We start from the raw sequence: 18,780 nt of genomic DNA, 5'->3' as shown, positions 1-18,780 counted from the left end.
ATAAAATTATAAATAATACCAATATTTCAATAAATATAAAATACAGTAAAATACTATTATTATATTATATTATATTATATTATATTATATTATATTATATTATATTATATTATATTATATTATATTATATTATATTATATTATAATATGACGCTATTTAATGTGGTTGCCCATCTCACTGCCATGACTCTGAGCGATTAACAAGGTTAAAAATCTACCCAACCGTACAAAAACAACCCCAAAGTAACCTACAGAAATCATTAAAAGCGTTTTTTGAAAAACGCAACTGTTTAAAAGCCCAAAAACCCAATCTGCGGGAGAGCGCCGTTCCTTTTCCTGGACCTGCAGCCGGTTCTTTTCGGCACACTAATCCAAGGGGGGGGGGGGAGAATCCAGAGCCAACCCCTCGGACCAGTTCGGGGCGAGGACTTGACCCCTCCAGGGGGTTCAGTCCTGACGACCTGGTGGAAGGGATTTCCCGCTGCCCCCGCGTGGGCTGCTTTCTGTTAATCCCAGCATCATGAAGGCTTAGCCCGCCCTGGTCGTGGCTTCGTCGGGAGCGGGGGGAGGTTTGCAAAATAAGCAAGGCAGCCTGTGTGGGTGGGGGTGTGTGAAAAGTTTGCAGCTGGGAGGCCCAGGCTCTAGTGTCCCCCCCCCCCCCAGCTCCACCGCCAGCCACAGACACTCCCTGCATGCTGCCCCAGTGAAACCCCCCTCCGGAAAGAGCCCCCCCCCTGGCGTATCGCGGCCTCCCTCCCGTGCAGCCTTAAAGTGAATTAATTGCTGGAGCCCCCCCTCCCCTCCACGCATCTCCGTGTCTCCCAGAATCCAATCTTAGGCAACCGTTCAATCCACAGACCAAAGGCGGCAGCAGGGAGCCTTGTGCCCCGTAACCAGTGCTGAACGTCTGGATGCTGTTACGGCGCGTTTCGGCTGCAGACGTTACAGGCTGTTAGAGGTCTGGGAGCAGCCGCAGCAGCAGGGAAGGCAGCAGCTTCGTCTCCCGCCAGCTGGATGCGCAGCGGACAACTTGCTTGCCTCTGGAGTCGTCAGAAGCCATTGCCGGGCTTTGCTCCATTTAATCCCTGGTCTGCAACAAGCCTTATTCCCCCTTGATAGTTGCTCGGGATTCTGCTCTTTCTTCCTCCCTCCCTCCCTCCCTCCTTCCTTCCTTCCTTCCTTCCTTCCTTCCTTTCTTCCTTCCTTCCTTCCTTCCTTCCTTCTTTGTGCAAGCATCTATCCAGTTTTCATACCCTCTAAAACTCCAACATCGCAGCAGCTTCCCGGAGTAAGCTTGCCTCGTCCATTTCTGGCCAGGGAGTGCGCAGGGCTCACTTAGGAAAGGAAGGCGATGTTTAGCCCCGCGATCGCCCTCCAGCCGGGGTGCTCCCGCGGGGCTAGCAAAGGAGAAAACCGTATCGCCAGCCCGGCGAGATGCTTCACAGCGGCGCCTGGCTGGGCAGCGAAGGGAGGAAGGGAGGCGGGGGCTGGCCGCTGAAGAAGACCGCGCTTCCCTCGTTGAGGATGCGGGGAGCAGCGCAGCACGCTGAGGTGCATCCTTCTCTGGGGTTCTTCGAGTGTGGACGCGTTGCCATGCCAGGCTGGTCTCCCTTCAAACCTGCTAGCGAAAAGCCCGTTTCCTTCCCTTTCCTCTTCCCCTTCTATTCAACATTCATCTTTTCTCTCCTCCCTCCCTCCCTTCCCTTCCCTCATATATCTTTTCTCTCCCTCCCTCCCTCCTTCCTTCCTTCTCTCTCCATCTCTCTTCCTTTCCCATCCATCATTCATCTTTTCCTTCCTTCCTTCCTTCCTTCCTTCCTTCCTTCCTTCCTTCCTTCCTTCCTTCCTTCCTTCCTTCCTCTTTATCTCTCTCTCCATCTCCCTTCCCTTCCCTTTCTATCCACCATTCATCTTTTCTCTCCTTCCTTTCTTCCCTCCCTCTCTGACACAGACACAGCTTCCTTTCCCTTCTTTTCCCTCTCCTTTGCATCACTGCCAAATGCCCCTCCGGCATCTCCTTTCCCCGCCAGTCTCTGCTCTGCGCACTCCCAGGCACACGGAAGCCAAAGCCTCCTGGCAAAACAAGCCGGCTTAACAGGAGCCGAGATTCCTGGGCAGGGGCCAGGAAGGCACTTCTGCAGGGCCGGGCACAAAGCAGGCTGCCTGCCAGCGCATTCAACCACCTCCTACAGAAACAAGCAAAACAGGACAGAAGGCGCCAGGCCACAAACATCCAGCTGCTCTCCATTTTTACTGTTTTCTCATTGCCGGATTTTAGGCCCTGCCGCTTCCTGGGACTTGAGGGAAGACAATGAAAAGCCAGGTTCCTCAGCACAGTCCAGCAATCTCTTAGGCATCTACACAGTTCAGTCCCAACCCCTCACTGAAACACCGGGTTTTCACCATTTCCAAAGGCAAAGATGGTCAAAGTCACCGCTGGGGGCAAGGGGTCAAAAAAGGCATTCTGGCTGCCACAACCATGTCAAGGGAGCCCCACCTCCAGGGCATTAGCAATCCCTCCCAGCTTTGTGCTGTCTGCAAATGTTATCAGCTTCCTTTCTACCCCCTTCCCCACCTCTTACAAACTGCTTTTTTGCAAACTGATGTTTTTGAATGTTTTGTTGCCCCGAACCTTCCAGAAGACAAGACAAGACAAGGAAGACTATACTGGCATTTTTCACACATGCACCCCCCACACCCAGTACCATCATCCCCGGTTGCCAATCAAGAGCACTAAACCACAGAGTGAGCCTGGTGCGAAATGCACACTACCAATGCATGCATTTTGGAATGTTGCTCTGCAAAGGTTTAAATCTGCTGCACCACCATGGAAAGTGGAGTTTCTCTTTCCTGGGTTATGCAAGCTTCTACTCAAGGGCCCAGAAGTGTATGCAACTTCTTTTTTGAGGACTCGGCAAGGGTGCCACCTGGTGACCAAGTGTGTATAAGATCAGATCCTCTAAAGAATGAAGTGCGGGGTAGAGATTATTTATTTCAAACACATTTCAAATAAGTGTCTTGTGTAAGTTACAGAATCATGGCAGCGGGAATTACAGACAGAACCAGCGAATTCTAGAGCTGGAAATGATCCCTGAGGTCATCTAGTCCAACCCCTGCTTAGGACAGTAGACCTGGGGTTCCATAACCTTCTTGTGCCATGAGAGTCTGGCGAAACCTCCAGACCCCTTCTCATAAAAATGCATTTATATGCATAACAGAAAATACATAGATATAGATTATATTACAAAGGACACCAATTATGCTCAAATTGAATATCAAAATATTTTTAAGAATAACACATATGGAATGCATGAGCTTCTTTCTCAATCTGGTAAATCAATAATACCCTTTTTTTTTTTTTGGAAATGATCATTTTAGCCAGTGAGATGTACTGAAGTTGAAAAAGGCCAAGAATTATTAGTCGCCGATCTACATTATTACATGCAAAGCTACATTTCTGTTAGAGGTTACTGAAAATAATGTAATTTTTTTCCCATTCAAGCTCACAGAAGCCCTGAAATCTATCTATGGACCCCCCAAGGGTAGACTCCAGGTTAAGAACCCTGCTGTAGAGCATGTAGACAGTGTTTCTCAAACTTGGTAACTTTACGATGTGTGGACTTCAACTCCCAGAATTCCCCAGCCAGCATGGCTGGCTGGGGAACTCTGGGAGTTGAAGTCCACACATCTTAAAGTTGCCAAGTTTGAGAAACACTGATCTAGACAGATGTTCCCCAGGCCTACTTGAAGACCTCCAGCCAGGGGTGTCCGCAGGCTGGGGTCAAAAAAGTAAAACAAAGTCAAGATGATGACCATGCGCATCAAAGGTACAATGCACATCAAAAAGAGGCAGAGCTCCAATCACACCACTGTGGCCTCCATCTTGATTTTTTTGATGCCATCTTGCAGACCCCTGCCATAGATGTCCATCAGCTGCACCCCTAATTATCAAGGAGTCAACTCAACATTGTCTCATAAGCATAAAAAGGGGGTTCCTCTGGTAAACGCATCTCTATTGTGCTTGTGGGATGTCACATGGGTCACCTGATTTCCACTTCCTTCTTCTTCTTGGGTTTGGGGATTAATGATCTCCATGACCTTTTGGCACACCTGCAAGCAGGAGGTGCTGCAGAATGCAGCTTTCGTCCTTTCATCTCGCTTGCATGCAGACATTTCTATTTCCACAGAAAAATGTCTACAAAGAACCAGTGATGAATAAGTGCTTTCTACTATGAAGCTACTTGTATCCAGCTCTCCTGAATAAATGTAAGCTACCTTTTTTTTTTCTCTTCATCTAACTGCTGTGTGAAGACTGAATTCTTTTCTGAACGGAATTAAGCTTAATGTGCAAGTTTCTTTTGGTTCACGCTTCTACTTTGCAAGATTGTTGTTAGCGGCTTGGAGTTCTTTTATTAACCTTTAAAAACTCCATCATTTTGAATATGCATGCCAGGTTGCGACACACACACACACGCACACACACAAAGGGGCGGGGCTTGCTTTGCATCGCAAGACCAACCTGTCTGACCCTTTGGGGGACACCATTTCTGATCTCCAAAGCTGCCCGGACAACATCCAAAAAAACAAGATCTGGAATGAAAATGAAGCCACACACAGAACTTCTTTGCCTCGTTCCTAAGCCAAAGTCAGGAGGGTTACAGCATTAGAAGAAAAAAATCACGTCTAAAAAATAAGAAGTGAATAAGAACTAACAGCAACTAAAATAGAACGGAGGAAACGAAAAGGAAAGAAAGTTGCCAGCACCTGGGACGGGCGGCTCTGCTTATAGGGAGGCGGGGTTACGTGGGCAAGGAAAGATTTAAGTTTGTATTTGGCGCGCTTTCTGTCATTCTCAGCTTTCTTTGTATTTGTCCTAAGTTCCCTAATAAATCAGATTTCATTTAGCATCCTCTTGTGAGTCTGAGTATCTGGGCTGGGGCAACCATTACAACTTCTCTCTAAAGATACAGCATAACACTCTTCTTTCTATAATCTATCTTAATCATCAGAATCAAAAATTGCAATTTCATTTTTTTCATTTTTACACAAAAAGCCCGTAAGAGGTTTCCAGTCACCAATAAATGTAGATATTGTCCTTTCTCTAATCAAAGAAGTCAATGTGTCCATCTCAGAAATTCACTTCTAAAAACAAAACTTATTTACATCTAATTTATATAATTGAAAAATATGTGTATCCAGTGTTTCAACTGGGGGAAAATATTACCTCCTTCAGAGTTCTTTTTCAGATGTTTTTTCAACTTTGCTGTCCAGCTGCCAAGCCTGGACTTTCATTCCTGGTCTCCCATCCAATCTCTTCCAGACTTTACCCTGCTTAGCATCCCAATGTCTGGTTGCTCCACTAAAAACAACAAGCAATGGGCAAGCTTCCGTGCTTCATCAGGTGGGGTATTACACAAAATTCCCAGGAGTCTGTTGGCGAAAAGGGGGTCATGGCTCCAGTTTGAGCAGTCATTTCATTTTGAACAAATTCACCCATAGGGCCAAAAGGAATCTGTGCAAAAAAATCCAAGAGAAATCCATAGTAGGTGTCAGGGTAGCCTTACTTCGAATAAGACACGGACTCACTTAAAGGGTTTAAGGATTTCCAAGTTTATTGAAGCAGAATTCATACGGAGAAAAAAAGACGGGAATGCGGGTGTGGTAGCAGGGTGTCCTGTTTATACCCTGGTGGCGGACCTTGTCCTCCTCCACCCCCCATTGTCCCCCAAGCCAGGTCCGGATGGGTGATTAGAGTTGGTATGGGTCTGACGATGGGCGATTCGGGCGATCTCCGATGTTCCCCTTTGTCTCTTTGCCTTCGTCCGGTGCAGGTGCGTCCCCCAGAGTAATGGGTGGGAGTTCCCCCGATCTGTTAATGGTTTCCATGTCCTGTCCGAGGTGCGCTCCTATTGTCCTGGTGATTGATTTTATGGGTTTGGGTGCTTAAGGGATGATGTGTGTGTTTAAAGGATAATGGTTATCCCTTCCTCTTTCCTGATGTGCATGTTCTCCGTTGTGATGCACTTATGCCTTGCAACGGGGAACATGACAGTAGGCATGAATTGCCGAATGTCAGGATATGTGGGAATGACCTTGTGAGACAGGGCAATGAGACGCAGCCAAGGGAACAGTTAGATAAAAGGCAGCTTAGCCCACAGCAGGAATGTGGACAGGGCAAGAGGCTCAGAAGGGACCCTCCCTAGTTTCTTGGGCTGTAAAGGGGACGGGGGGAGATTTGTACTTTCAGACTTGCAAGATTCTGTTAATGTAGCCTCACAATAAAGTAGAATTAGCTCATCTGGCTATGTTTCCTGTCTGGTCTACCTCGCAAGGCTGACAATGTGTGATCTGATGACCTTCCCAAGTTCTTCTCTCTCTTCTGATCTTGGAGTCACCCAGCTAAGTCTCCAGGCTAAAACCTGGGAGGTTCCATTCACACCCTCAAGTGTGAATGTATTCCATGCGCGGGCCTGGCGAGCATGGAGGCAGATGGGATGGAGGCAAATCCAATCCCTGGATGACAGGAGGGCGTCACAGGCACCAAAGAAATCTCAGTGTTTGCGAGACAGAGTGAGGGACACAGACAGGGAGAAATGAGTTTGGCCAGTGGCAACAGAACCATGAACGTCCTGAAAAGTGTGGGAGAGAGAATTGGCTGTAGAAATTCATTTCCTGTTAGAAAATGAGGTTGTCCTGGAAGATGTTTTGGTGTGTCATTGTCAGGCCCAGACCAAGAACGACAAAGAATCAATCCAGCCGAACTTCAGTCCTTCATTTGCTCACGCCGTATGGACAGAATCTTGCCAGACGAAAGCGACTCTCCCCAACCTAAAGGGGAATAACTGGGGAAGGCTCCGGGGCGGGGCTCCTCTGAACCTCTTCGCCTTCCCACGTTCCAGCTCCGGGCTTCGTTTCCTCTTATCTCGCTCCCCTCCTTGGAACGTGCTCCCCCTTCCTGAGAACCAGCAGCCTCACTGAAGTCCATCACACACCTCCTTTCTGATTTCTCAGATGGGCACGAGGATGGATTCACTTCATCAGGCCATGCAATGGCAATGATTTCATCCCTCGAACAACAGAAGTTGGCTTTTGTTTGCAGAGTCCTGAATGAACAGGATGAACAAGATACTTGGGATTGTACGTCACTCTGTTTGTCTGTAGCATTATTTTTAACCGTGGCGGTATTGTTACCTAAATGCAGTGTTTTTCAACCCCAGCAACTTTAAGCTGTGAGGACTTCAACTCCCAGAATTCCCCAGCCAGCATGCTTTAAGCTGTGAGGACTTCAACTCCCAGAATTCCCCAGCCAGCATGCTTTAAGATGTGTTAAAAAATAAATAAATAAATGAATGAAAAGTCCAGAAAGCAAGAGACAATAAAAGAAAGGAAGAAAGAGAATAAAGAAATCAGAAAAAATAAGCAACTTCCAACTTTCTTTTCAAGAAACTCAGTGTCCCTCCTCTTAAGTATAACAGAAACCCCTCCAGCCCTTTGTGCAATCCTTTGTCAATCGTCAAATCCAAAGATCGCCATTCCGCTTTTCCCTCTTTTCAGTAAAAAGTCTGTAAAGGGTTTCCAGTCTGTTAGAGGTACTTAAGGCTTCAGCCCTGACCAGGGAAGGGCAAGCGGACAGCGAAGCCAGGCCTGGGGACCTTGCAGGGTATTCTGCTGGGGGGGGGGGGTTCAAAAATCGAGATGTCATCCAACCCCACCCCTTTTAGGTCACAAAGCACAATGCACATGACAAAGGAAGGGACTTCAATTGTTCTGCCCCCCATCTTGACTTTTTTGACCCACGCCCCCTGCTAGCGCCCCTGGATGGACAGCTTCCAAGCTACCTTTGTTTGTTTGTTTGTTTGTTTGTCATATTTCGTTACCCCCCATCTCGTAATAATGGCCTTTTTTTTTTTTCAAATAACTTTATTAAAAATTTAAGGAACAGAAATAAAATCTAACAAGAACTATTATATAGAATAAAGAAAGAAAAAGAGGAAAAAGATAGGAAAAGACAAAGCCAAAAGCACTAGAAAAAGAAAAGAAAAAAGGCAAGAAAAAAAAGTACAAAGAAATGACTTCCGAATTTCTTTTACAGCAGTTATAAATGTAAATTAACCTCTTATTCTATGGTTTCTATAATCTATTTTTAACTAGTTTTCAAAACCACACAGGCAGTCCTCACTGAACAACCATTCACTTAGTGACGGTTCAGACTTAGAATGGTATTGAGAAAAATAACTTACGACCAGTTCTCACGCTTTATGACCGTTGCAGCATCTCCCTGTCCATGTGATCACAACTTGGGTTCTTGGCAACTGGTTCACATTTATGACCGTCGCAGCGTCCCCTGGTCATGTGAGCGCCATTTTTGACCTTCCCGGCCAGCTTCTGGCAAGCAAAATCAGTGGGGAACCATGTGATTTGCTTAACGACCACATGGTTCGCTTAACACTCATGGTGATTTGCCTAACGGCCGCCACAAAAAAGGTTGTAAAATTAGGTCAGATTCGCTTAATGACTGCTTTGCTTAGCAACTGAAATTCCAGTCTCAATTGTGGTCGGTAAGCAAGGACTACCTGTATACCATAATTTCATTTTTTGGGTGTTTCTCACAAAAAGTCAATTGCTTCCAAGCCACCTTCTAAACTCTGTCACGGCCATTTTTATATTTTCACTAGGGTTGCACAAGCGTCTAAAACGGTTCAGCGGGAGCCATGGTTCTCTGCGGGAGCCCCTGTTATTGCTAGGATTGATCCAAGGAGCCTGGGCTGGTTTTTCAGGCCCCTGCTCAAGCCGTAGAACACATAACTAAAGAAAGAAAGGAAGGTGTGGTTACTCAAGGAATCCGCTAATACACGTTAATACACGTTAATGCGTCTCTTGATTAAGTGCTTTTTCAGGGCCATGCGGAAACACGCGCAGCCGAAGCCCCGCTCTGATCCTGGTGTCAGGCAGCTTTTCTGAGAGAGAACCGGGCGGCGTTTCTCGCCCCTGGCAAGTTTGAGGTGGGTGGACTTCACCTCCGGCGGGCTGGTGAATCCCGGGAGTTGAAGTCCTCCCATCTTAAACTTGCCAGGGGTGAGAAACGCTGGATTGGGGAATTTTTGCTCCTCCAAAACATCCAGGAAATGTCCCTTTTGGGCAGCCGCGTCAGGTGAACAGAGTCAACATCTGCACGGCCTTTGAACCGAGGTCAGGCTGCGCAGGGAAGTTTAGCCAATCTGTTTCTCAACCTGATCCAATCAGGGCCGGATAAATCATTACTGATGTTTTCGAGAAGATTTGAGTGCAGGGCCTCCCTCCTTGTGCAGCATATAAGAGGCCGCCCGCGGAACGCCACGCCCGGGAGGCAGAAACCCGATCTGGAGAGAGCCGCAGGTAAGCGCGGCGCCCGCGGCAGGCCTCCTGCCGTTTCTTCGGCGCGTGGGGAAGGGAAGGAGGCGCTGCAGGCGGGAGGGCGGGGGGACCGCGGCCAGGGGCACTGACTCCCCTCTGCACACGACAGCAGCGGCTTGACCCCCCTCCCCCCAAATTTCTAGTCCCAAAGACTCTCTAATTAAGAAACAGAAATGCCAGATCTTGAACAAATGCGGTTCAGACTTAGGTGCACATTTTGCTGAGGGAGGGAGGAAAAAGAGGGGGGAGGGACGAAAAAGTAAAGAAGAGAAGGAAGGAAGGAAGGAAGGAAGGAGTAAGAGGGAGGGAGGGAGGAAAAGAAAGGGGAGGGAGGAAAAAGTGAGAAAGAAGGGAGGGAGGGAGGGAGGGAGGGAGGAAAAAGAGGGGGGAGGGAGGAAAAAGTAAAGAAGAGAAGGAAGGAAGGAAGGAAGGAAGGAGTAAGAGGGAGGGAGGGAGGAAAAGAAAGGGGAGGGAGGAAAAAGTGAGAAAGAAGGAAGGAAGGGAGGGAGGGAGGGAAAAGAGGGGGGAGGGAGGAAAAAGTAAAGAAGGGAAGAAGGGAAGGAAGGAAGGAGTAAGAGGGAGGGAGGGAAGGAGGGAGGGAGGGAGGAAAAGAAAGGGGAGGGAGGAAAAAGTGAGAAGGAGGGAGGGAGGAAAAGGGGGGAGGGAAGAAAAAGTGAAAAAGAGGGAAGGAAAGAAGGAAAAGAAAGGGGAGGGAGGAAAAAGTGAGAAAGAGGAGGGAGGGAGGAAAAGAAAGAGGAGGGAGGAAAAAGTGAGAAAGAGAGGGAGAGGGAGGGAGGGAGGAAAAAGTGAAGAAGAGGGAGGCAGGCAGGCAGGCAGTTGGGCAACTCTTCCACCCCCACCCGGTCCGGCTCTCTCTCTCTTCTGTGCTGTTCAACACTTTCACCAGTGACTCAGAGGCAGGAGTTGAGGACCCCTTATCAAGTCTGCAGATAACCCGAAGCTGGGAGGGGGAGCAGGTATTTTGGGAGAGAGAAAGATTAAAAAAACCTCAACAGGCTTGAGCAAGAGGTTGAGATGAAGGGGATGACGCTGACCAGAAGGAAATGTCCGGCTCTGCATCTGGGTGGGGAAAACGGGAGGCACAAATACAGGAGGGGGAGACTTGGCCTGGCAGCTGCACGTGTGAAAATGAACCACCAGCCCTTCAAGGGAGTCTAAACCAGGAAACCAAGAATGCCAATTTTTCCTTTATTGTAAGGTTACAAGTTCAGACTTGCAAGTCCGAACTTGCATCCCCACTCCCTTCTTTGCCGTTCCAGAAAAGTAGGGAGGGCCCCTTCTGAGACGCTCTCTCCACCCCCATCCCCGCTTTGGACTCAAATTTCTCTCATCAGACCAAGATCTACACTGCTTCCCGCTGTCTTCCAAGGTCACTCTCACAGCCCATTACAGGAACAGGGTGTCCTCCTCGGCCACACATTTAACCTGAGCCAGCAGTGTGGCGCAGCTACTAAAAAGGCAAATGCAATCTTGGGGCGCACGAACAGGAACAGAGAGTCCGGATCGTGGAAAGGAATTCCCGAGCCAGCACGCTTTAAGGTGTGTGGCTGGGGAATTCTGGGAGTTGAAGTCCACACAGCTTAAAGTGGCCAAGGTTGAGAAACACTGAGCTATATGATTCTATAATTATGGCCAAACTGGCAACACTAAGGTGGGTTTGCATTAAAATTATACCCACCATAATCTAATAATAAACTGAGCAAATTGTGTGGGTCTCCAGGACACCCTTCAGCCACCCACCACCTAGCCAAGGATTTCATCCTCAGCAGCTCTGCTGTTCCTCCAGACTTGGCAGGTCTGAAATGGGACAGAAAGGGAAACTTTGCGGGGTGTTTTTGCTCGGGCCGGGCAGCACTCTGGATCTGAAGTCAAAAGGTGCCTCTGAGCATGTGCAGACAACCTACCTTAAAGTGGGGGCTGAGGCGAAGGGTTAAAAATGCTGCACCAAAATCGCCTTGATGCGATTCTTCAGAGAGACAGTTAATCAGCCACCTCAGGGTAGTGATTACAGCAATATATGCCAACCTCAGCAACTTTAAGACTTTAAACGTAAATTAAACTTGACTCCCAGAATTCCCCAGCCATCACTGTCAAGGCTAGGGAATTCTGGGAGTTGAAGTCCAGACATCTTGAAGTGGCCAAGGTTGAGAAACAGATGGGTCTGTTTGTGCAAGGGAGGTGGCAGATATCCAAGTCAAACACCACACAGAAAGAATTTTCATTCCGCTGGGCATACAGGAAGATTCCTGGCGGTATGTTGTCACGGGCACAGGCGTCTTCGAAATGGGTGTCAACTCCAAGTGACTTTATAGATGGGTCTGCCCCAGAATGACCGATCCCCAACCTGGCCCATCTGAAAACAGAAGGCAAAAATTCCAGAGTCCAAATCCACAAAACCTCCAGCCCAATTGGAGGGTGGATAAAGGACTAAATTCTATATAAGCCGCCAAGAATCATTTTGATGATTCTTTATCTCTTATTTGAGAGATAAAGTCTGGCGAGGCAGTCATTAAGTGAGTCGTGCCTGATTTTACCTTGTTTGCCACATACGTTAAACGAATCACCTCAGCTGTTAAGTGAGTCATGTGGTCATTAAGCGAATCCGGCTCCCCCCATTGACTTTGCTTGTCAGAAGCCAGCCGGGAAGGTTGCGAATGGCGATCGCGTGACTCTGGAAGGCTGCAACCGTTGTTAAGTGTGAGCGGGTTGCCAAGCGCCTGAATTTTGATCACGTGACTGCAGGGACGCCATGATGGTCCTAAGTCGCTTTTTTCAGCACCATTGTAACTCTGAACGGTCGCTTAAACAAATAGTCGCAAGTCGAGGACTACCTGTGTGCAAATCACTAATACCCTCACACAATGTTAATTCCAACCTAGCTGTCATGAGTAAGGATGGCGAGCAGAATTTCTTGGTTTTCTGTAGACATTTCCAAATGTCTCTCCTTAAATTCTTGTTCCTCCCTCTTTCGATGGGAGTAGGAGTTTGTTAGGATTGATGTCCTAACAGCCAGGAACCACGCTGAGCCAAGGAACAGGTCTCTAGTGTTTTATTGCTGCTACATAACAGGGAAATCCTAACAAACTGAAGAAGCGTGGGAAAAACCCAGACATATAAACCCCAAAGGTTAAGGCGGGCCCGATCTGTGTCTCTTGGAATGGCCACCTAATTCCTCAGTGCTACGCATGCGCTTTACAGCCTGGATGGGAGCCCCCTGCTCGCCATCCTGACTCATGACACTAGCTGAACATTTGGGGTGACCACGGCTTCTGGGATCTTAGCTTCATGTGTCGCCTCCCTCTCTGCTTCCGTGCAGGATGGATTCCTCCGTTCCAGCTCTCCTCGTCACCTGCATCGTGATGTCCCTCAACAGCTACAGCCAGCAGACTCTTTACTGCCCACCGGGGCCTGCGCCCGAAAACATCACCGAATTCGTCTGCAGCTCTTCCTCTCTCCGTGACTTCCCCACCGGCTTCCCTGAACGAACCAAGATGATCTCGGTGGAGTTCACCCAGCTCTCCGGCATCGGCGCGGAGGCCCTCCAGGGTCTTCCGAACCTCCAGCAGCTCCACCTGTCCGGCAACAGGCTGACAGCGCTTCCGAGCGGCCTTTTCCGTAACCTCCCGGGCCTGCACACCCTGGATCTCTCCAGAAATCTGCTAGAAGATCTACCGCCCGAGCTCTTCACAGACGCAGGCAGCCTGACGCAGCTGTCCCTGGGTGAAAACCGCCTGGCTGAACTGCGCCCGTCCTGGTTCGAGAGCCTGGAGCAGCTCACGCGCCTGGACCTCAGCCACAATTGGCTGACGGCAGTGCCCGGCTCTTGCTTCCGAAAGCTGAGGAAGCTGATCTTCCTGGACCTCTCCTTCAACCTCCTCCACCACCTCTCTCCAGAGATGTTCGGAGGCCTGGAAAACTTAGAGCAGTTAGTCCTGGAAAACAACCCCATCCGGTGTGTCGCGCCCAAGACCTTCCACGTCATTCCAAAGCTGTCGGTGCTCTCCCTGGAGAACAGCAGCCTGACCCACATCCCCGATGGGCTCTTCAAGCCGCTGGAGCATCTGGAGCTCCTGGACCTGTCCGCCAATGAGCTCACCTCGCTGGATCCTCCGTTCGCCACCCCGTCAGCCAAGCTCAGTCTTGACCTCTCGGGAAACCCCTGGGCGTGCGACTGCCGCATGCACACTCTTTTACACTGGGTGAAGGAGCATGCCGTCAGTTTCGTCTCCAAGCTGGATATTGTCTGTGCGTTCCCCAACAGCCTGAAAGATCAGGCTGCAACTTCACTTAATGGATCCCAACTTTGTTCCTGCTAAACCTTCAAGACAGATCTTTTTCCACCCTGCTTCCTCTACAGCAGTGTTTCCCAGTTTGGGCCATTTCCAGTTGAATGGACTTCATTTCCCAGAATTCTCAGCAGTGGCCGTGCTGGCCAGGGAATTCTGGGAGCTGAAGTCCACACAACCGGAGAGCAATCTTCAACGCCCAGAATTCTCAGCAGTGGCCATGCTGGCTGGGGAATTCTGGGAGCTGAAGTCCACGTGGCTGGAGGACAACCTTCAACTCCCAGAATTCTCAGCAGTGGCCATGCTGGCTGGGGAATTCTGGGAGCTGAAGTCCACACAGCTGGAGGGCAATCTTTCCCCAGATACGAACACTGCCAGGTTAGGGACCCGGATTGGGACATGCCAACCCTTCCAACCTCCCTCCCCACCAACAGATACTGGAGTTGTTCTTTAAAACTCGATGGATTTCCTGCCTAGTGCAATTTATTTTTTTAAAAGCCTGTCCCACAGTTGCTAGGATCTCAGGCAAGTTATTCAGGAGGCTCAGTCAACTGGTACATTGGCTCCTCCTGAAAGGCCGCTGGTTTGTGATCGCTGCAGCTTTCACGCCCCCCAGAAAAGTCTGACATTTCTCATTTCTTCTTCCAGCCCCGCCCCCGAATGCCCTTCCGATTAGCAAGAGTGTTATTAATTACGTAAATTGCTTCCATCGCACATCGTTTGCTTTCCTCCTTAATTTCTTTCCCCAGTTCCCCCCACCCCACCCTGCTTTCTAATTGGGAACAAAACATACCTTTGCCTCCTAATGTCTCGCCTGCAGATTTATGTCGAGGGCGCAGTCCCATGGAAGTTTTAAATTAAATCCAATTGCTTAAAGATATTCAGCAATTTGCTGTGATTTAACCGAGCAATAAAACCCAAATGCAAAATAGTATTTGCTGTCCCAAAGCGGCTTTTTTTCCTTGGCATTTCTCCGCTCCCTGCTCCTTCCTTTAAATAATATGTGCTATTGATGTAAGCAGAAACAAAGGAAAATTAAGAATCCGATGCTGCAGGGTGAGGAGAGGAAGAAAGGAAACGCTATGAGGAAATAAAATCCATGAAGGAATTGGGGCTCTCGCAAAGGCCAGGCCTGGCTCGGGGACAAACGGGATTGGCATGGGCGCTTGGCACCAGCCAGAACCTTTAGAAACCAACGTGGTGCCAGGAACATTGAGGCCACGAGGAGATACAGGAGACAAATATCCAGAATACACATTTTAAAATATTAAAGCGGGCTCCACTGCAGCTGACCGCAGCATGTTCATGGAGGTGATTTTGGGGGGTTCTGACAACCATACTGTGTTGCTTTATACTGCCCAGAGACGTAAGATTTCCTGGTGGTCTTCCATCCGAGGACAGTAAAGAAGAGGGTGTCCTTTAAATCTAAATGGAAGTCATTTGCATCCATTTGGGTCATCTGCGTCAATCTCTGTCATTTTCATAATGGCTATAAGTGTTTCAGTGTTTCTGAAACTTGGCTGCTTTAAGATACATGGACTTCAACTCCCATGGGGGGCTGGGGAATTCTGGGAGTTGAAATCCACATGTCTGAAAGTGGCCGGGTTTGAGAAACTGCTTTAAAGGGTGCATTTGCAGTACAGGTAGTCTTCACTTAACGACCATTCATTTAATAATGGTCCGAAGTTACAACAGCCTCGGAAAAAGTGCTTTATGACCTGTACTCACACTTACGACCATCACAAACCATTGCACCACCTCCACAGGCACGTAATTGCAGTTCAGGCACTTGGCAGCAGGATCACATTTGTGACCAGTTGCAGCATCCCGTGGTCACATGATTGCGATTTGCGAACTTTTTTGCCAGTTTTCTGGCAAAAACGTCCATTGGGGAAGCTGGATTCGCTTAACGACCTGTGATTCACTTAATGACTGCGGCAATTTGCTTAATGACTGTCGTAAAAATGATCGTAAAATTGGGTCCAGTCATGTGGTGAGTCACTTAACAACCTCACTGCTTAATCAGTTTTCCAGTCCCTATTGTGGTCGTTAAGTGAGGACTATCTGTAAAATCTTGTTTAACAGACAAGCAGATGAAAGTGACAGAAATGTGCCCATGTATTTGAAATCTGCTAAACCAAGGTCTGTTAAATCACAACTGATTAATATTTGGAGGGATCAGCTAAAATCACCTAGGGAGGAGGAGATAAATCAGGAGGAGTCCAGTAGCAACTTTTACAGCTCACAAATTTTATTCAGTGACAGAAGCTTTCACGAACTGCAGCTCACTTCATTGGCTGCATGGAGGAGCTCGACTGATGGTGGGCTTAAACTGGATTTAAATTAAAGCCACCCACTCACTTCATCCTCCAACTGAGCTTACGAAAGCTTTTGCCTCTGGATGACCTGTGTCCCAAACTCCTCCTGATTTTTTGGGCCAAGGTAAACGAACACAGCTCTCCTCCTCCATCAGAGCCACAGATTTTCTTTTTTTCATTATTCGCAGCCTAACCTACAATGCTGGGTTTCCTAGTGGTCCCCCTTCCCAGTCTTAACCAGGTTTGATTCTGCTCAGTTCTGCCAAGGCTGGCTAGGCACCGCTACGATACCAAACTCTGAAGTTGCTTCCACAATAAGGAGGCAAATGGCAGCAGTCAGAGGAGGAGTGGAATAGAGGGCTGGAAACAGCCATATGGGGTTACACCTGAGTTCTGGCTGCTTCAGGAACCATGATGTCATGAGTGCCGTTGAGCTGAAGTCATCAGCGCAATGGCACACATGACAATAGCAAGGAAACAGGGGAAGGGGCTCAAGATAAGTAGCCATCAACTCACAACGACTGAAGGTCAAGAAACAATAGCTAAACGGATCGCGGAGCACACCCAAGCCATTAGCGCTAATACAACGGAGATCGCCCAGCTGACAGCAATCACCGGAGGAATAGAGAAACCGATGATGGGCGATCCCGGAACGCCAGCAGGGCCTCGCAACCTCTCACCCACCGGCAAGTCAACGTATTGGACAAAGGGGGGTGACGTGACCGCGAGTGAGGGGGCGCTGACCGGCGCGGGGTATTTAAACCCCGCACCGGCGCGCTCCTGTCACTCTCAGCTTTTTTCCGATGCTGTACCTGTGCTGTGAATAAACCAGAGCCTGTTCCACCGAACCAGTGTCTGAGCATTATTCAGAGGTAGGCAGCGCATGACACATGATTAGGATCCAACATTAGACCTTCGGAACAACCACGGGACAGAGCAGCGGAAAAAACACGAGCGAACATAACGGTCTTGTTTTGTTGAAAGACAGGATCACACCTCGGCTGGATTCACCCCACGTGGGTTTGAAAACGCAGCAGGCTAATTTCCAGCCATTCGGCAAACGCTGGGTTAGCATAACCCTGGTTAACCTAGCTTACTTGGTGCCCTGCGTTGTCATCGTCCTGGTTCTTGTCATTTTGGGTGAAAATGCTAGTTCGGGTGGCCCTGTGCTGCCGTAACCCTGGTTCGGCTAACTTTTGCACAGCCCTGCTTCTGTTAACCCTGGTTCTGTCTGCAGCCGGATGTAATGGTTGCCCAGCCCAAATACTCAGACTCACAAGAGGTTGCTAAATGAAATCTGATTTATTAGGGAACTTAGGACAAATACAGAGAAAGCTGAGAATGACAGAAAGCGCGCCAAATACAAACTTAAAACCCTCGTTGCAAACGTAACCCCGCCTCCCTACCAGCAGAGCCGCCCGTCCCCGGTGCTGGCAACCGTCAGCTCTTCTAGCCTGGGAAAGCAACCTTGAACACAGGAGATAACCCAAATACATTCCAAGCTCACAGCCAAGAGATAAACCACTCCCAAGAGGAACCGTCCTCCCAGCAAAGATGAAACACGCATCTAACTAATGACATGCGAAACGTTACGATGCATCAAACACATTGAAACGGCGAACATGACATACCGCCTCCCCCCAAAAAAACTCAAGGACCTGGTTTAGACGGGTAGGCGGAATGGAAGCGGGCAACCAGTGTAGGAGAGGCCACGTCATAGGCAGCGACCCATTCCGGATGAGGGAAATGCTTCCAGCGAACTAAATACTGTAGAGTATTGCAAAGGCGTCTAGAATCTAAAATTTCTTTAACTTCAAAGTGTTGTTGACCGTCAATCATGATGGGGGTTGGAGGTGGAGGCTGATCATGCCATCGGTCAGAACGGGTAACTGGTTTGAGCAAACTGCAATGAAAAACAGGATGTAAGCATTTAAGGTTATGTGGCAAATCAAGCTTAAAAGTCACAGGGTTTATTTGAGCGGTAATGGGGAAAGGACCCACAAACTTAGGTGCCAATTTCCTAGAGGGTTGCGAGGACTTGATAAACTTAGTAGACAAATAGACCATGTCTCCCACTTGAAAAGCAGGATGAGGGGCACGTTTTTGGTCCGCATAGTGTTTGTAATCCGCTTGTGCTTCAGCCAATGCCCTTTGAATACCGGCCAGAACTCCGCTAGTTGTGTAGACCAATCACCCGGAGAGGTCGGTCCGACGGAGGGTTGCGGTAGATCCGGGATGGGAACAAAGTCCCTGCCATGTGCAGTACGAAACGGGGTCTGGCCGGTGCTTTGATGAACAGCATTGTTATAGGCAACCTCAGCAAAAGGGAGGAGGTCGAGCACCTGTATACCTTTAAAACTCTCATTGTGTCTGTTTGTCTGTTTGTCCCCTCAAGTTAGCCCAAATGGTGCGTTATATCGCAGCACGTTTTGAACCAAGGTACCTAAAATCCACTAACTTAAAGAACGCGTAAAAAATCCAAGACCCGTCATACTCCTGTGGCATTGAGATTGCCACGATGCTCAGATCAGTTTTATTCACAAGTTGACTTCTTATTGCAGTTTGTTTGCCACTGCAATTATTTTTCTATTTATGAGATATACTCTCCTTAGATGATCACGGGACTGTCCAGCATTGGGATAAAAAAAAGATGGTCAGCCTAAAATTTCACGTTCACATCGACTCCCAGGCCTCTGATTCATTCATTCATTCATTCATTCATTCATTCAGATTTAGAAGGCTGCCTGACTCCACAGTGCCTCA

The 18,780-nt window shown here is 48.5% G+C and overlaps 1 protein-coding gene and 1 long non-coding RNA gene across 2 annotated transcripts in view; one reads left to right on the top strand and one right to left on the bottom strand.

Annotated features, from left to right (window-relative positions):
• The window catches only part of LOC134488509 (uncharacterized), a 679,404-nt gene that overhangs the window by 345,335 nt on the left and 315,289 nt on the right, over positions 1-18,780 (bottom strand). The gene's annotated exons all lie outside the window — the stretch shown is intronic.
• Positions 9,275-14,630, top strand: LRG1 (leucine rich alpha-2-glycoprotein 1). The gene is made up of 2 exons (XM_063290937.1): positions 9,275-9,374; positions 12,730-14,630. The coding sequence occupies exon 2, from the start codon at positions 12,731-12,733 to the stop codon at positions 13,727-13,729; it is 999 nt and encodes a 332-aa protein (XP_063147007.1). The 5' UTR covers positions 9,275-9,374; position 12,730; the 3' UTR covers positions 13,730-14,630.

Source organism: Candoia aspera, chromosome 1 (genome assembly GCF_035149785.1).
Source record: "Candoia aspera isolate rCanAsp1 chromosome 1, rCanAsp1.hap2, whole genome shotgun sequence".
Taxonomy (NCBI): domain Eukaryota; kingdom Metazoa; phylum Chordata; class Lepidosauria; order Squamata; family Boidae; genus Candoia; species Candoia aspera.
The sequence above is the reverse complement of the archived record's forward strand: the minus strand, read 5'-3'. Positions and strand labels throughout refer to the sequence as shown.

What these genes read in the sequence shown, in the direction of transcription:
- LRG1 (XM_063290937.1), top strand. Translation starts at nt 12,731, where the DNA reads ATGGATTCCTCCGTTCCAGCTCTCCTCGTCACCTGCATCGTGATGTCC.